At 44.9% G+C, this 17854-nt stretch overlaps 1 protein-coding gene across 1 annotated transcript; it reads right to left on the bottom strand.

The window, feature by feature from the left end:
* Positions 1 to 1841: 1841 nt before the first annotated feature.
* Positions 1842 to 8949, bottom strand: LOC109888823 (protein Wnt-8b-like). Its single transcript, XM_031821897.1, has 6 exons — positions 8935 to 8949; positions 7072 to 7210; positions 5332 to 5457; positions 4894 to 5036; positions 3089 to 3229; positions 1842 to 2983 (listed from the first exon to the last, which is right to left on the bottom strand). The coding sequence occupies exons 1-6, from the start codon at positions 8947 to 8949 to the stop codon at positions 2555 to 2557; spliced, it is 993 nt and encodes a 330-aa protein (XP_031677757.1). The 3' UTR covers positions 1842 to 2554.
* Positions 8950 to 17854: the final 8905 nt, after the last annotated feature.

The following is a 17854-nucleotide window of genomic DNA, read 5'->3' as shown; positions in this document are numbered from 1 at the left end:
GGACCTCAGCATAACATTTATGGTGACTCTTTGGAGGGCCAATACTACCTTCATGTATTGATGTCAATGGGAGACTTGCACAAATATTCTTGTTATATGCGCACAGATTAGTGATTACAGAGAATTGCTCTGCTGGGCATGCCACCCCCTAGCTCCATCCAGCCAACAGGGCTCATTTAATGAGGGGTGTGTTCTGTTTCTGAGTTTCTGATCATTATTTCGTAAAAAATATGTCAACAAGGTGTTTCCTTGACACTTTATTGGACAGAAAGACGAGGGTGCAGAAATGAACTGCCCCTACTCTCAATAGGGGCTCCTAATCTCCTCTTTCAGGTCCCATCTCATCTGGAGGGCTCTGTCGGGCTGTCTTCCCCCAGCCCTGGCACCCTCTTTAGGCTATCACAGGTGGGGTGGTGGGTGGGTATCCACCCTAGCAAGCATTTGTTTATCAAACCCACTTGTTGTGGGCACAATACTTGAACTAACTTGTATTGAGGGAACAGTGTGAATCCGTGCAAAACCTTTTCCCAAAGCCCTTTTGAAGGCGGCGTCCATTGAGCCAGTGGAAGAGGAGAGGGGATTAAGTGGCTCGGCAGTGGGGCATTTCCGAGAGGGCTGATTAGCTCGACACTCATTGTTAAATCAAGCAAAGGCAGGCCCTAGAGTAGAGAAAGGTAGGTGAACCGTGGAGGCTGAGGGGGCCCAGGAATGAAACAGCCAGCAGGAAGCCACTGGCGAGTTCTCGGCAAAGGAAGGCAACTCCACCAAGTTTTCCTAACAGTTTTTGTCCGAACTCGCCACTCACTCCTCAGGAGGGGTAGAGTAAAAAGGAGATTAGCATACAAAATTAGAGGCGGGGTGGGTGATTTTAAGGATTTTTAAGGGCAACTTGTCTGGCTTCTTCGTGATTCCACCCCACGATGCACTCTGTCTGGACAAAGTGAATTAAACTAGTATTAAACTGAAAGAAAGTTCTGAGCGTTAGGAGAGGCTCCTTGAGGATTACACGGACAGGGGCAGAAATAAAGAGGAGATATTTGTCAAGGTGTAATTGAGAAAGGCGTGAAGGAAGAGTATAATGAAAAGTTTTCTGTTGTTGTTCATTTGTCCCAGAGGGTTATCAGATCCCCAAGTGAACAATGTAACAAGACACAGGTTGTGTTGTAGCCTACCACTGCTGAACATTGGTGATTTATATGTCACACAGGGGGAATATAAGAAATAATCATGCATTTTATTTAAACACTTCTGAAATGAATTCAACACTTCTGAAATGAATGGATGTGAAATGGGTGATGGGCATGCTCAATTAATTAATATAATAGGGGATTTTAGATTATACTTTTTTAATTACAAAAGTTTTAACGAAAATATCAACAATAAAGCAACAACTTGGGAAAAACATGTGCAATAAATTAACAATATACAGAACAAAGTGCTTCATTTTATTTACAATTAAATACATCCTTAAGGCAGGGCTGGGAAGGGAAGGGGAGGGGAGGGGAGGGCTGGGTTGGGCAGGGGAGGGGAGGGGAGGGGAGGGGAGGGGAGGAGAGGGGAGGGGAGGGGAGGGGAGGGGAGGGCTGGGTTGGGCAGGAGAGGGCTGGGCTGGGGAGGGGAGGGCTGGTCAGGACTGGGAAGGGAAGGGAGGGCAGGGCAGGGCAGGGTAGGGCAGGGCAGGGCAGGGCAGGGCAGGGCAGGGCAGGGCAGGGCAGGGGAGGGGAGTGCTGGGTTGGGCAGGAGAGGGCTGGGCTGGGGAGGGGAGGGCTGGTCAGGGCTGGGAAGGGAAGGGAGAGGAGGGCAGGGCAGGGCAGGGCAGGGGAGGGGAGGGGAGGACAGTGCTGGGTTGGCAGGAGAGGGCTGGGCTGGGGAGGGGAGGGCTGGTCAGGGTTGGAGAGGGCTGGTCAGGGTTGGAGAGGGCTGGTCAGGGTTGGAGAGGGCTGGTCAGGGCTGGAGAGGGCTGGTCAGGGCTGGGGATTGCCACGCGTAGCGAGAGCTTGGGCTGGAGTTGTCATCATGACAGGAAGGAATGTCTGACCAATCAGAAATGGCATAGCTCATTGGTGGTACATATGACAATAAATAAGATGTTGTTGAGGTATGCCATGGACTGACCATTTAGGAAGAGTTGTTCAAGCTATCAAATATGAAGGAGATTATTCAGAGCGGCCGTATGTAACATGCTTTAAATGCCCAATGACTTATATATAATTGGGGAAAAAAGTTTAAAAAATATATACTGTTAAATATATGTATACCATCAGTTCTAGACAAGTAATAGTTACCCTCCTTTCTCTATCATGTAGTTTCATCAACATGTTTTTTTTACACATTTTCTCCCCCACTATTAAACGTTTGATTAGGATAATAACAATACTAGTCTTATTCAATAAATACATTTTCAATTATGTCTTTAGAACAAAAGCAGAAAGTGTGTTGTAGAAATGTTTGAGAGGGGCACAGCTTTGGTGCACAGAGGTCTGTGAAAATCAGCTTGTGAGAAGACATGGAGTGTGGCAGTGATGATGATGATGGTGAGGAAGATGGATGCCGCTCAGTGCTTCTTCCTCAGCCTCAGGTTCTTCCTACGGCTGCCGGCGCTCTCGTTCTTCCCCCTCTGCCCCCCATTCTTCACGCAGAAGTACTTGGTCACTGTCTTGCGGCACTGCTCGCACTTTACCGCGCAGCACCAGTGGAACTTGCAATTGCAACTCGACACCAACTCCGCCTTCCTCTCCTCCACGGCTAAACCACACTCCCCGCACAGCCTCTTGCAGCTACGCTTCTCCCACTTATTTAGGCTCTTGTCCTTCTTCAGGCACTCTCTGCCCTCTGTGCCGGGCAGTTCCAGGGTACGGTTCTCCAGGCAGTAGTCTGGGGAGTCCTCTAAGTGGACCAGTTCTTTACGAGAGATGGAGCTGAAGGTCTCGGAAATGGCCCCTCGACTGGCTGCACTGTTCCCGGCCCCCCGGAGCAGGTCCACCTTGAATTAAAGAATAAATTAATGAATGAGAGAATAAATTTTATGTGAAGTGTCTTTAGAGTGCTTATAAACAATATTGTTTAATATAAACAATATATACTGTACCTTCAGTGCTTGGTGGTACTTCTCCTTCAGATAGTTTCCCACCTCCCTGAAATCTGGGAGCTGTAACCAGCAGGTCTGTGTGGTGCAGGACCCAGAGACGCCATGGCACTTACACGTCTTCTGCATAGTCCCTTTCACTGCCTGGGAAGGAGAGGAAAGGGAAGGAGTGGAGGGAGGGGTTGAGGAAGGAAGGAAGGAAGGAAGGAAGGAAGGAAGGAAGGAAGGAAGGAAGGAAGGAAGGAAGGAAGGAAGGAAGGAAGGAAGGAAGGAAGGAAGGAAGGAAGGAAGGGAGGGAGGAAGGGAAGGAAAGTGGGGGGAGAGGGAGGGAGCGAGAGATTCTTTGGTTAAGCTTTTCTACTGTCTGTAATTCACCTGGAGAAATGGTAATTACATAATAATAACATGAAAATTACGGAAATTAAGTAAATACTGTGTAAACTCCAGACAGAACCTGTTGTTGCCATATAATTATTATGTAAATACCAGGCAATACCAGATGAAACAGGAGTGTAGAAAAATGTATAATTACTCAGACTTCTTTTTAAGATCGGGACGTAGCAACATACCGATGAGATGTTCATTGTCTGATTTGGTCTCAGGAAATCAGTTGTGTAAGTATGTGTGGCTGAGTATGAATTTGTTTTAAAGAATCAGTTGTGTAATGTGAAGACTATTGGCTCTTGATTGATGTGTTGTCAGATGAACCCAATGCACACTCAAGCCTTCCCATTTGACAAAAAGATGAATTTACTAAGGGAGAAAGGATAGGTTCAAGGTTCATGCTGGAGTTTTTGTGGTCCCCCTCAATATTTCCTGACTTCACCCCAACACAGATGTGGGGGAAGGGAGGGGGAAGAGCTTCCTCGCGAGGTGAGTGCCGAATCAAAGTTTCACATTGAGACACTGACTGTGTCCCTCCTGGAATGAGAGGAGTATTTATTAGGCAAGGCCATTGTCAACATGTTTTCTGCCACGAGTACACCCAATGAATAGTCTACGGAGAGTCTATTGAGTGGCAAAATTAAAAAAGGGTGAATTTGTTTTTGTTACAATGATGCTCCAGGTGCCGTGGGGCTCAGAGGGGCAACGAGGCCCCAACAGGAGGGCTCCTAGGTGGGGTAAACAAAGACTACTCCAGCCTCTCGCTTGTGGTCCTCCTTAGGGGCCACACAAAGACCAACAGAATAAATGTTGGATGCTTATTGCAAGACTAAAACCAAAAACGACTTAAAGAAAGCGGGCAGGAATAATACTGGCCCTGGTCTGCAGTGTATGGCACCATGGGATACTCTAATTAAGAACTAGCACCAGTGATCCTGAGATTCTGAAACTTAAGACTTGTCATAATAAAGGACATTCATTGACTGGGGAACAGGCCCTTGTGGTACAGCGAACACGCTGTGGTTATTGGAGGACAAGTGGCACCTCACTTATGGGGACGTGAAAGGGATGCTTGGGTGGTACGCTTGCTGTAATACTCAATGAGCAGACTGAAAAAGAAATAAATTATTCTAAAGGTACTTTACATTGAGCAGTCGGTCAGTTGGGGGTTGAGTGGGAAACTCAAATATCTGACCCTTCACCTTGAACTACAAGAGCTCCCTCCTATGGCAATTGCACTGATTCAATCTCAACATGATCTGGGTTTTCAGAACAACCAGAAAACCAAGCTCTAAATCAATCTGGAATCATGATAATATTTCACTATATCATCAAAGTTTTTTAGATTGTATGGTATTGAGGGATAGCTTACCCCTTCTGTCACCAAGGTGTAAATTAAAAGTAAAGTTAACTGAATACTGTACCTTGCGTCCAGCCTCGTTGTTGTGGAGGTTCATGGCGGCCCGTGCGTCCTGGCCTGTCTCCAGCGTGTCAACAAACTGCTTGGAGATGGCCTCACCGAACCCCACGTTGTCACTGCAGCCGCCCCACTGCCAGCCTGTACCCCCTGGGGACACAAGCAGGAGACATCAGTTTGTCTGTATGAGAGGATGGCTCACCATTTGTGATGAAAAAACGTGGAAGGGTATTATTTCCAAGGTCCTTGAAAAAATACCGGTTTTGTTGTTTTGCCTACAACCGAATCACATTACATGAATACAACACAGTGTGAATACAACACAGCTTGAATACAGCACAGTGTGAATACAACACAGTGTGAATACAACACAATGTGTACACAGCTGTTTCATCTATGCATGTCTTGTAATGATCTGTGTGTGGATTTTTAAATCTTCTCTTACCCCCCTGTCCGTTCCTGGTGTCATCACAGCCACAGTTGTCAAAGTCCCCCAGACTGCAGTTCCTCATCAGAGTGTACATGACCCCTGCTGAACTGATGGCATGGACAAACGCTGTCTCCCTGTTCGCTGTGGGAAAGAAACATATATTATATATAATATAATATTATATCATAGTCACTTTACAAATGACCTCGACTAACCTGTACCCCTGCACATTGACTCGGTACCCACTGTATATAGCCTTGTTATTGTTATGTAAATGCTATTTGATTTAGTAGAAATTATTACTGAACTGATGGCAAGGACAAATGCTGTCTCTCGGTTTGCTGTGGACAAAAAAAACAAATATTATATATAACATTATATGACATTATAGTAGTAATGATTACTGAACTGATGGCAAGGACAAACGCTGCCTCTGTTCGCTGTGTGTGAGAGAGACATTTAAATTCACTCAGGAATACCTTCTCCTGAAGAGGTCATTCCTCTCCTCTAGTCATTATCTTCAGAGTGGGGCTTCTATTTCAACGCCTCTCACTCCACAGTATCCTTTATCTCCTATCTCTCCTGGTAATTAACACATTGGCTCTAATTGCCATTGGCGTGCCATATTTTCGCAAGGCCCCTGAGCAGTGTCCTGTCGATGGGTGGCTCAGTAGGATGTTGTGAATTGGATTTGTAGCATAGTTTTAGCCAGGGTGACCGTGGGGTTGCTTTTGTTTTAGCCAGGGTGACCGTGGGGTTGCTGTTGTTTTAGCCAGGGTGACCGTGGGGTTGCTGTTGTTTTAGCCAGGGTGACCATGGGGTTGCTGTTGTTTTAGCCAGGGTGACCGTGGGGTTGCTTTTGTTTTAGCCAGGGTGACCGTGGGGTTGCTGTTGTTTTAGCCAGGGTGACCGTGGGGTTGCTGTTGTTTTAGCCAGGGTGACCGTGGGGTTGCTTTTGTTTTAGCCAGGGTGACCGTGGGGTTGCTGTTGTTTTAGCCAGGGTGACCGTGGGGTTGCTGTTGTTTTAGCCAGGGTGACCGTGGGGTTGCTTTTGTTTTAGCCAGGGTGACCGTGGGGTTGCTTTTGTTTTAGCCAGGGTGACCGTGGGGTTGCTTTTGTTTTAGCCAGGGTGACCGTGGGGTTGCTTTTGTTTTAGCCAGGGTGACCGTGGGGTTGCTTTTGTTTTAGCCAGGGTGACCGTGGGGTTGCTGTTATTTTAGCCAGGGTGACCGTGGGGTTGCTTTTGTTTTAGCCAGGGTGACCGTGGGGTTGCTTTTGTTTTAGCCAGGGTGACCGTGGGGTTGCTTTTGTTTTAGCCAGGGTGACCGTGGGGTTGCTGTTGTTTTAGCCAGGGTGACTGTGGGGTTGCTTTTGTTTTAGCCAGGGTGACCGTGGGGTTGCTTTTGTTTTAGCCAGGGTGACCGTGGGGTTGCTGTTGTTTTAGCCAGGGTGACCGTGGGGTTGCTGTTGTTTTAGCCAGGGTGACTGTGGGGTTGCTGTTGTTTTAGCCAGGGTGACTGTGGGGTTGCTGTTGTTTTAGCCAGGGTGACTGTGGGGTTGCTGTTGTTTTAGCCAGGGTGACTGTGGGGTTTCTGTTGTTTTAGCCAGGGTGACCGTGGGGTCCCTAATAAACCGGTCTGTTATTAAAGGGCAGATGAAATGAGTCAGCATATACAGTACTACATTACTTTTGACCATATTGTGTCCTACATATCTTCTGGTCAAAAATAGTACACTATATGCATTGGCTCTTACCGCTGCGGAGGCTTCTGTGTGTGGACAGCTGCAGGGCTCTCTCAGGGCAGTTCCATCGGTCCCAGGCAAACTGATACTTACACTCCTCGATGCCGCTCTGAGCCCCGGCTGCTACACTGCTGGAGTAAATCAGGTACACCTTGAGGAACACAGAGTATATCATCAGGTCACTTAAAACTGAATAGGTTCATCATGACCATGGGTAGCAACACATTCTAGGGACATTTACTTCCATAACCCTAAAAGTTGTAGTGTATACAAGATTTTTTTTGTTTTTAACAACGGTGGGAAAAGTCTTAATACAATATTAATTCAACTTTTTTAACCTGTTTCACAACCCCTGAATGAGTTGGAATCCCAAGCCCTATTCTTTACAAGATCACTATGTCCACTTGGCTTGTTCGCCTAGCTCTCTGGTCCTTGTTGAGACTGTGTGAATGATATGTCTCAAGTGGCCTGTGCAGAGACTGAGCCACCACCTCTCTGCTTCTCACTGGGGTCTGGTGGGCTAATGATGACCACCCACCACACCATAGTACTGCACAGGACAGCACTGCCTTCCCTGCCACTACTGCCTGTAGTTTATTCACACGCAACACACATTATCTAATACCTCTCCTCCTCTAGTCTAGTCTAGATCTACCAACCCAGGGAATCCTACTGCCTCTAGTCTAGATCTAGCAACCCAGGGAATCCTACTGCCTCTAGTCTAGATCTACCAACCCAGGGAATCCTACTGCCTCTAGTCTAGATCTTCCAACCCAGGGACCTCTACTGCCTCTAGTCTAGATCTACCAACCCAGGAAATTCTACTGCCTCTAGTCTAGATCTACCAACCCTGTGAATTCTACTGCCTCTAATCTAGATATATCAACCCAGGGACCTCTACATCCTAGCCTAGATCTACCAACCCAGGGAATCCTACTGCCTCTAGTCTAGATCTATCAACCCAGGGACCTCTACTGCCGAGCCTAGATCTATAGGTCCCTGAGTTGATAGAGCCTGGGACACTCAAATTAGTATGATATGTTATGTTTGGTGTGGTTACATAAGACAGATGGTTACTTAAGGAAAAAATGAAAGTAGGGTGGTTGGTCAGGCATATAATGCAAACATCTAGCAACCAAAGGTTGTGAGTTCGAATGTCATCATGGACAACTTTAGTATTTTAGGTAATTAACAAGTTTTCAACTACTTACTAGTTTTTAGCTACTTTGCATCTACTTATCATGTTAGCTAACCCTTCCCCTAACCCTAACCCTAACCTTAACCCTCTTAGCTAACCCTAACCCTAACGCGTTGACCTAACTTCTAAACTTAACACGAACCTTAACCCCTAACCTAACCCTTAGCCTAGCTAACGTTATATAACATATATAATACGAATTGTATACAAATTGTATACAAATGGATACATACCATACAAAACATAGCATATCATCCTAAAGGAGAATCTCTGATTTACATATAGAATAATAAGAATAGCTCTAAGACCAGGTTGCCTCTATACACACTGAACAAATAACTCTCCATGCCTCTACTATCTCAGCCCATGGACATTCAAAGCTTCTCAGCCTTAATAGAGTCAAGAGCCATAGATAGGAACCCAAAAGGTCACCATAACACTGATAAGGCCTACCCTTGCTGTTGTTACAACAAATCAATGATGAAAGGACATATTTATATTTATATGTAACCATGACAATCTCATTCTGGAGAAATGCAGTCTATTTAGAAACAGAGGGGAAAGAGAGTAACATACGCAGACAGCAATAGGAGATCCTTACAGGGGTGGTCTTTGCTCTCTTTTTTGGGATAGGGAAAGAGGGATCTGGCCAGAAGATCAAAAGAATGTTGGCTTACCTTAGGTCCAGTCATAAGGAAATTATTCACTGACCTGGAAGAGGAGACAGCTTATTAACTCTGGGAATTAAGAGTTGTCCTTCAGCCAGGGCAGGAATTCCACAGCTCCCTCACATAAGTCTCTCATTAGTTATCTTTAATAACATGGTACGATAGCATCATTGGCTATCTTAAATAACATGGTACTGGAGCATTTATTAGCATACTCTCAAAAATTCAGTGTCCTTCAGTAAAGGGAGGGATTTCTTTGCTCCCTCATTAGATAACTATCCTTAATAAAAATGTAATAACATGGTACTAAACCATCATCAATCTAAATCATTGTCTCCCATATGAATGAATCCCCCGCCTGCTGGTCAATAACCATGCTGGTAAAGTGATATTTCTTGGGGATGTTATATCCAAAATACCTCAAATAAAGCCCTACGCTAATTATGATAAAAGTATTAATTTATACTGACAAAATACATTGTTACTGGTCACATACACAAAAACTCAATAAAATACAGTGGGATGAAAGTATATTCATGAGTAATAAACATGCAACAAACAAAAAAATGTGGAAAATATTTAATTATAATCATTTAATAATTGTCCATGCCTACATTCTCATAAAGGAAAATCAAGAAGCCTAACTGTTTCCCAGTCGTGCACCAAACGATGTAATTTGGTAAACAATTTTGGAAGGTAAAAAAACTGAACAGAAACTAACTTTTTAATTTGATCAGTAAAGAGAAAAACATTTCAACATATAAATCATGGAATCATTTATATATTCCAATAGGCTTATGTACCAATATTTAATGAACGACCTTCCTATCACATACATTGCATCAAATCATTGAGGCAATCACAAAGAATCCAAAATGGTTAAAACTCACCAGCTGCAGCAAGACGTTGTCATGTGAGACATCAACATTAAGATACAGTAAAAGACCTCCAAATGCATGAACATCCTGCCAGAAGAGACGAGAGAGGATAGAGATGGCATGCACATTCAGCAGCTCTCTAAAGGAGAAGAGGGGATATAGCGAGAGGCTACCAACCCTACATACATACACAACTCCACTGGCTGTATATGCCAAGGTTCTCATGCGGGACTCACTCGAGGGGGGGCTCTGAAATTGACCCACTCTCATCCCAACAAGAGATTATCTACTTAATTAAAGATGTTCCCCTTCTTACTCCCTCGACCAATCGGAAGGAGCACACCGAGGAGAGACTGAAATGATCAAAAGGGCACCCTGGGCCTCGCGCGGACAAATAGCAGCCCGAAATCTCTTTTTCATCGCGCGGCCTTCTGAAGGATTCAGGATAAAGTTAATTAATATTAAACCGGCTGAAATCGACTGATCTCACATAGATCTGGTGGTGTTTGCGCCCTGAAAAAATGAATTTCTCGAAAGAGTTTGATACAGTGGTAACTGGTAACAGTCACGGACTACTGGTATTATATCATTGGAACAAACATGAGATGTTATTTGGATACTGTGTGATTTTTTGAGAGTTGTGCTTTTATGGAATTTTGCACGATTTTACAAATGCCACGTCCGATTTAATCAATTGTTGTCACTCTAAAAAAAATATCTAGGCCTAATTAACATCCCATTGTTTTAAAATCAATGTTGAAGCATTGTTGACATTTTACATTTTCAAGAATGCGCTCAGTTTCCCCCAAGTTATTTTCGAACTTCTGATGTGAAAGAAAATATAGGCCTATTAAAACGAATTTTAAATGGTTTAACCAAAAATACATTTTAGGGAAATAGTTTTAAAACAACATCAGAGAGCCTATTCATATTGATAATTGTTTATCCTAACATAATCAATCAAGCATTAACATTTCCACATCAGTAAGATCCAAATTAATTAGAGATCGAGTATTCATGTTGATTGTTTTGGGGGTGGTAAGACATATTAGATCACCTTAACAATGAACAGAAGACATTTTATGCCTTCTCGAAAATGAGTTGATAATTAGCCTAATACAAATCGAGGAAAAAGTGTTTATTTATAGCATAAATAGCTAGGTTTACATTCAATTGTCAACAGATTTCCATTAAAATATTTTAATTCAAGAAAACTGACTTGTTGTGGATTTTTAAAAATCAGTACGCAATAACAGTGCACACAAAATGTACTTTCTCTGCTTAAGTTTTCATGTACCAAATAGCATTTTAAAGTTCAATGCGTTTCCATCACATTTTCAACTCTACTGATATTTTGTCACAAAAACTGTTATATTAAATAGCAAATGTGCCTCTTTGGTCTTGCCATGTGTGTTCCAGCCAACAGCTCGCAGATACAGTGCAGGTAGGCTGTGTGGATAGTCTTACAGTACATGATGAGATTATTATGGATAAGAGCAAGAATATTTGTATCTGTCAAATGGCAGTCAAGCATCAATCATCATGTCACCAGAATAAGACCATAAATATTTACTGGAAAGGGGCATCAAGATCACCATGCACTTTCACCAGCCTGTGAAGTCCATCATAAATTATTTCATCTGTAGCCTAATAAACGGCATGCTTCCCCAACAAGTAATAGTGGGAAGACCACACATGTCATCATTTGACTCCAAGTTTAATTAGATATTATGGTTATTATATCAATATTTGCCCATAAAAGCGTTTCCACCCCAATTTCTCGCATAATTAATGTTACTGACACAAAAAGATCCCACGAAGTCAAACGAACAAATTATCTGTTGGCATTCATAAAATTGTGCCGAAACTACCTGTTTCCGTCACAGCTAGAGTAAGGAAAGTGCAAGTGATGTGCTTGATACTCTTTTCCAATAAATATTGAGGGTCATATTCTGGTGACATGATGATTGATTTGGCTGCCTTTGATAAATAAAAATATTATCCCTCTTATACATAATAATCTCATAATGTAGGTAGTTTACCAGCACTGTATCTGCAAACGGTTGAGTAGTTGTCTAGAGCGCACGTTAAATCCAGAGTGGGCACATTTGCTTTATAACGCAACAGTTTTTGTGACTAACCATCAGTAAAGTTGAAATGTGATGGAAACCCATTTAACTTGTATGTTTTATTCTGTACATGGGAATTTAATGCAAACGTGATTTTAATGTGCACTACGTCATCGCGCACATACTTTTATCCCGCAATAAGTCAGTTTTATGAAAACACATCTCGTGGGAAAATGTGCATATTATTTTATGCACATTTAAACATATTCACATGGAAATCATTCGCACATTGGATGGAAACCTCAAGTTGCACTGTAGCCCACTAGCTACGTTTCCATCCAATTTGCAACACATTTTCGTGCGAATATTCTCAAATCCGCATAAAAACATGTGCATTTCCCCACCACAGATGTGTTTCCATAAAACGGACTTGTTGCGGATAAAAGGATGTGCGTGGTGACATAGTGGGCCTACACATACAAGTACATGTTGAGTTAAATTCCCATGTACCCATTAAAAAAACACAAGTTAAATGGGTTTCAACTGTATGCTGTTGTTGTTTTTTCACAAAAAAAATGTTGTGTTATGTGTTAACCTTCCGGTTACTAGTGCAACACTCTAACCACTAGGCTACCCTGCCGCCCCTAATGAGACATAATGAGATTATTATGGACAAAGGAGCGAGATTCTTTTTATTTGTCAAATGGCAGCCAAGCATCAATTTATCATGTTCACTAGAAAAATTGAATAAGACCCTCGATGTTTATTGGAAAGGAGCATCAAGCTCATCACCTTGCACTTTCACCACCCTGTGAAATTCATCATCATTTATGTCATCTTCAAGTTTTAATGTCACATGCACAAGTACAGTGAAATGCCTTTCTGGCAAGCTCTAAACGCAACAATGCAGTAACCATTATTGATTCAATCTGTAGCCTAATAAACTGCGTGCTTTCCCAACAAGTCATATTGGGAGTAACACACGTCATCCCACGACTCCAAGTTTACTTAGATATGATGGTTATTATATATATTTTTTTTAATTTCACCTTTATTTAACCAGGTAGGCTAGTTGAGAACAAGTTCTCATTTGCAACTGCGACCTGGCCAAGATAAAGCATAGCAGTGTGAGCAGACAACAAAGAGTTACACATGGAGTAAACAATTAACAAGTCAATAACACAGTAGAAAACAAAGGGGGAGTCTATATACAATGTGTGCAAAAGGCATGAGGTAGGCAAATAATTACAATTTTGCAGATTAACACTGGAGTGATGAATGATCAGATGGTCATGTACAGGTAGTGATATTGGTGTGCAAAAGAGCAGAAAAGTAAATAAATAAAAACAGTATGGGGATGAGGTAGGTGAAAAAGGGTGGGCTATTTACCAATAGACTATGTACAGCTGCAGCGATCGGTTAGCTGCTCAGATAGCTGATGTTTGAAGTTGGTGAGGGAGATAAAAGTCTCCAACTTCAGCGATTTTTGCAATTCGTACCAGTCACAGGCAGCAGAGTACTGGAACGAAAGGCGGCCAAATGAGGTGTTGGCTTTAGGGATGATCAGTGAGATACACCTGCTGGAGCGCGTGCTACGGATGGGTGTTGCCATCGTGACTATATCACTATTTGCAGGGGGGCAACTTTGGATTTAAAACATTTTTTAAATCTATTTATTTAAAAAAAATTAAGGGGTAGATCAGCTTTATTATTGCATCTATGTAATTGTCTGCATCATTTCCAATCTGCCTTGTATATTTTTGTAAATACTTATATACATGTAACAATATGTTTTCCTTTATTATTTACCCCTAACCTTACCATCCCTCCCCTAATTGGAGTAAACTAATGGAGAACAACACTTAGACTTCTACTTACAGCTTATACATACTATATACATTTTACGGACACAGTATATTTTACATTAGTTATCTTTCGTTTGTTTTTAGTCCCATCCTTCAGCTCCCCTCAACACCTCCCATCTATCTCTGAACACCATCCAGTCCCATCCTTCAGCTCCACTCAACCCCTCCCATCTATCTCTGAACACCATCCAGTCCCATCCTTCAGCTCCACTCAACCCCTCCCATCTATCTCTGAACACCATCCAGTCCCATCCTTCAGCTCCACTCAACCCCTCCCATCTATATCTGAACACCATCCAGTCCCATCCTTCAGCTCCACTCAACCCCTTCCATCTATCTCTGAACACCAACCAGTTTGGATTTCTATTTGCCATATATTTTTCAACTGTGCTGTGATGTTTCACAAAAGTTCTGGACCTTTTTAATTCTCATAGATTCTACATATTGTAAAATTTATATTTTTTGCTAAGAGTATTATTATATTAGTGAGCAATTGACTATGACTTTTTAAATCAGCCAGCAGTGCTATTTGCAGAGGGGGACGTAACTTGGCAGGGGGTCTGAGGGACCTCCCATGGCCCTTCTAGCCATCTCTATTTAGAACAACAAAAAGTAAACAAAAAATGCCCACAGTCATCAAGCTAGGTAAGAGATGATTAAATATGTTTAAGTGATTGATAAGACTGAACTACATCAATGATAATTCAATAATCATTGTTGTGTTGCACCTTTAACCAATAGCTTAACAAATGAACAACTGTTACAAATAAAATACAAAGATAACTTTTGATTGTCTTTATTAAGACATGCTCTAAATCAAATTTCATCCAGACTGCCCAGCCAGCCCGCCCAGCCAGCCCGCCCAGCCAGCCCGCCCAGCCAGCCCGAGCCGCCTGCACGCCCAGCCAGCCCGCCCAGCCAGCCCGCCCAGCCAGCCCGCCCAGCCAGCCCGCCCAGCCAGCCCGAGCCGCCTGCACGCCCAGCCAGCCCGCCCAGCCAGCCCGCCCAGCCAGCCCGCCCAGCCAGCCCGAGCCGCCTGCACGCCCAGCCAGCCCGCCCAGCCAGCCCGCCCAGCCAGCCCGCCCAGCCAGCCCGAGCCGCCTGCACGCCCAGCCAGCCCGCCCAGCCAGCCCGAGCCGCCTGCACGCCCAGCCAGCCCGCCCAGCCAGCCCGCCCAGCCAGCCCGCCCAGCCAGCCCGCCCAGCCAGCCCGCCCAGCCAGCCCGAGCCGCCTGCACGCCCAGCCAGCCCGCCCAGCCAGCCCGCCCAGCCAGCCCGCCCAGCCAGCCCGAGCCGCCTGCACGCCCAGCCAGCCCGCCCAGCCAGCCCGCCCAGCCAGCCCGCCCAGCCAGCCCGCCCAGCCAGCCCGCCCAGCCAGCCCGAGCCGCCTGCACGCCCAGCCAGCCCTCCCAGCCAGCCCGAGCCGCCTGCACGCCCAGCCAGCCCGCCCAGCCAGCCCGCCCAGCCAGCCCGCCCAGCCAGCCCGAGCCGCCTGCACGCCCAGCCAGCCCGCCCAGCCAGCCCGCCCAGCCAGCCCGAGCCGCCTGCACGCCCAGCCAGCCCGCCCAGCCAGCCCGAGCCGCCTGCACGCCCAGCCAGCCCGCCCAGCCAGCCCGCCCAGCCAGCCCGCCCAGCCAGCCCGCCCAGCCAGCCCGCCCAGCCAGCCCGAGCCGCCTGCACGCCCAGCCAGCCCGCCCAGCCAGCCCGCCCAGCCAGCCCGCCCAGCCAGCCCGCCCAGCCAGACTGCCCAGCCAGCCCGCCCAGCCAGCCCGCCCAGCCAGCCCGCCCAGCCAGCCCGCCCAGCCAGACTGCCCAGCCAGCCCGCCCAGCCAGCCCGCCCAGCCAGCCCGAGCCGCCTGCACGCCCGACCCCCACCAGTCTAGTAAATAACTCAACCCTCGCCCCAACACAACTTCCTTCCCATCTTTTTTTTTATATCTCAAGGGAAAGGTTTGGAAAACAACATTTTAATAAGAACACAGATAAACCTACACATTAACACACAGGAGCAATATGCCCTCCATATAATTCATATCATTGGCCGAATACTACTACAGAGCTTTTTACTAAATAGCTGGGTCACCTCGTCCTGCCCCTAGGGGTCCACGACCCTGCAGCACCCCAACCCAACACACCCCACTTAACATTAGGATCTTAATGAAACATTCATTATTGGTTTCAGGTGTGTTAGGCCAAGGACAGAGTGACAACCAACAGTACGGCAGACCCCCAGGGCCAGGACTGAGCAGGCCAGAACCTATGTATTGCCTAAATAGGTATCTCCCCTGACGTGGGCATGTTTTCAATACAGACTCCTTTTGTCGTACAGTATTTCATAGAAGGCATTCAGACCTTATGAATGTAGCACAGTATACCCTCAATCTTAAAACAAATCTAGTGAAACTGTACATAACTTGACATTTCTTCCATACATTGTGGGAGGATAACCAACTGTCCCATTAATGGCAATGCATTTGTTAGCCACTATAAATGCTAGGTTACACAGTTTCTTCTGATAAGTCTCCAGTATCAACATTTCCAAGCAAACAAAAACAGGGAGAAGGGAGAATCTGTAGACATACTGAGATAAAAAATAAAATACTCTTTGCCAGAATTCAGCCACTCTTCACAACACCACAGCAGAATAATACAATTTCTAAGTGCATGATATTCAGTTTCACTGGCATATAGAACATTCTATGGATGGTCTTAAACTGCAGTAATTTAGGTCTGAGATGATATGAACATGACTGGGCATTCTAACACATCTGTATCCATTCATCATCAATAGCGTATCCTAGGTCGTCCTCACATTTTTGTTTGACATGTTTTGTGTCATCGGGAAAATCCTCTATCAACCCTTGATACAGTTTGGAAATCAACTTTGGGGGGTTGTCAGACTGCCTTAAAATAGCATCTGGCTTGTCCAGTGTTTGCTGGACAGAGGGAATAAAGTGTTGTATCTGCAAATATTCACCTCACCTTTGTCACTGACTTGTCTTCCCTGGCTGTCTGACCCTGATGAGACCCCGTCACCGTCTGATCCTCCTAAAATGAGGCATGACAAATAATTACCTTTATGTACATTTATACATTATATTATCCAAAATAGAATCAATGGTTCAATAATTGAAATGACCATTATTCCCAGATCCCAGACTGTAGCTTTAAGCTGCTGTCCTGTACCTACTGTAGGTCTACTTATCATCTCAAGATGGTACTTTGTATCATTCACTGAATATACTGCAAAATTCACCTGAGCTCCATAGACTGGTCTTCCCTCGCTGTCTGACCCTGCTGGGACCCCAGTCTCCATCTAATCCTGCTAAAACATGATGAGCACAGTGCTGTGTACTAACGGCACTAGAGGGCTGTCGTCCAGACAGAGATCATTGCGGCGCAGTCTGCATTTTTCATGCTCTAGGCGGGAGTGGGCGGTCAGACAGACGACTTTGGGATGAAAATATTTTGGTTGTCCAACAGATTCTTTTGTCACGAACCGGCTCGAAGTTCGTAACAAAAGGGAGACAATGTGGAGACAAGGAATAACAGAATATATTTATTAAATAAAGTATACTAAATACAATTAACAATGGTGTGTGTAATCAGTAGTGTAAGTGAGTGTTTGCATGCATAAATGTGCCAAAACAAACAAACAAAAGGCCACAAAAATACCACAACAAAGTCTATAAAAGGTGTCTGCGTGGAGAGAGTCTCTTCCATGAATGGGGAAGTGGTGTATTTATCCTGGGATACACCCGGGCCCAGGTGTGTCCCATGTCCCAGGTGTGTCCCTCCCGGCTCTGCCCACCGGCATCCTAATAAGGACAACGAGAGCAAAGAGAAAGAATACGGCAGACAGAGTGGGAGGGTTGTCACACTTTTGAAATGTCCTCTTTCTGCTTTATATGCATTAGCCTACCTATTGTAGGTTAGGTTACTATGGTGACTGTAAGTTAGGCTACTATGGTGACCATAGTTTAGCCTACTATGGTTTACTACATTGCCTAGAAATAGGCCTAAATATTGAACACCCATATTTCTCAGTCTGAAAATCTTGACACTCCTAAAAGATAGGCAATAAAAATAGCTCAAGAGAAAGTGCAAGTCTCTCCAAC

This window comes from Oncorhynchus kisutch, linkage group LG4, assembly GCF_002021735.2.
Source record: "Oncorhynchus kisutch isolate 150728-3 linkage group LG4, Okis_V2, whole genome shotgun sequence".
Taxonomy (NCBI): domain Eukaryota; kingdom Metazoa; phylum Chordata; class Actinopteri; order Salmoniformes; family Salmonidae; genus Oncorhynchus; species Oncorhynchus kisutch.
This window is presented reverse-complemented; position numbering and strand designations above follow the sequence as displayed.

Bases quoted from the DNA above. Each gene is read 5' to 3' on its own strand.
- LOC109888823 (XM_031821897.1), bottom strand. The intron at 5,458-7,071 runs GTAAGAGCCAAT...TCTTTCCCACAG, and splicing joins ACACAGAAGCCTCCGCAGCG to CGAACAGGGAGACAGCGTTT. The intron at 3,230-4,893 runs GTACAGTATTCA...TCTCCTTCCCAG, and splicing joins ACAACGAGGCTGGACGCAAG to GCAGTGAAAGGGACTATGCA.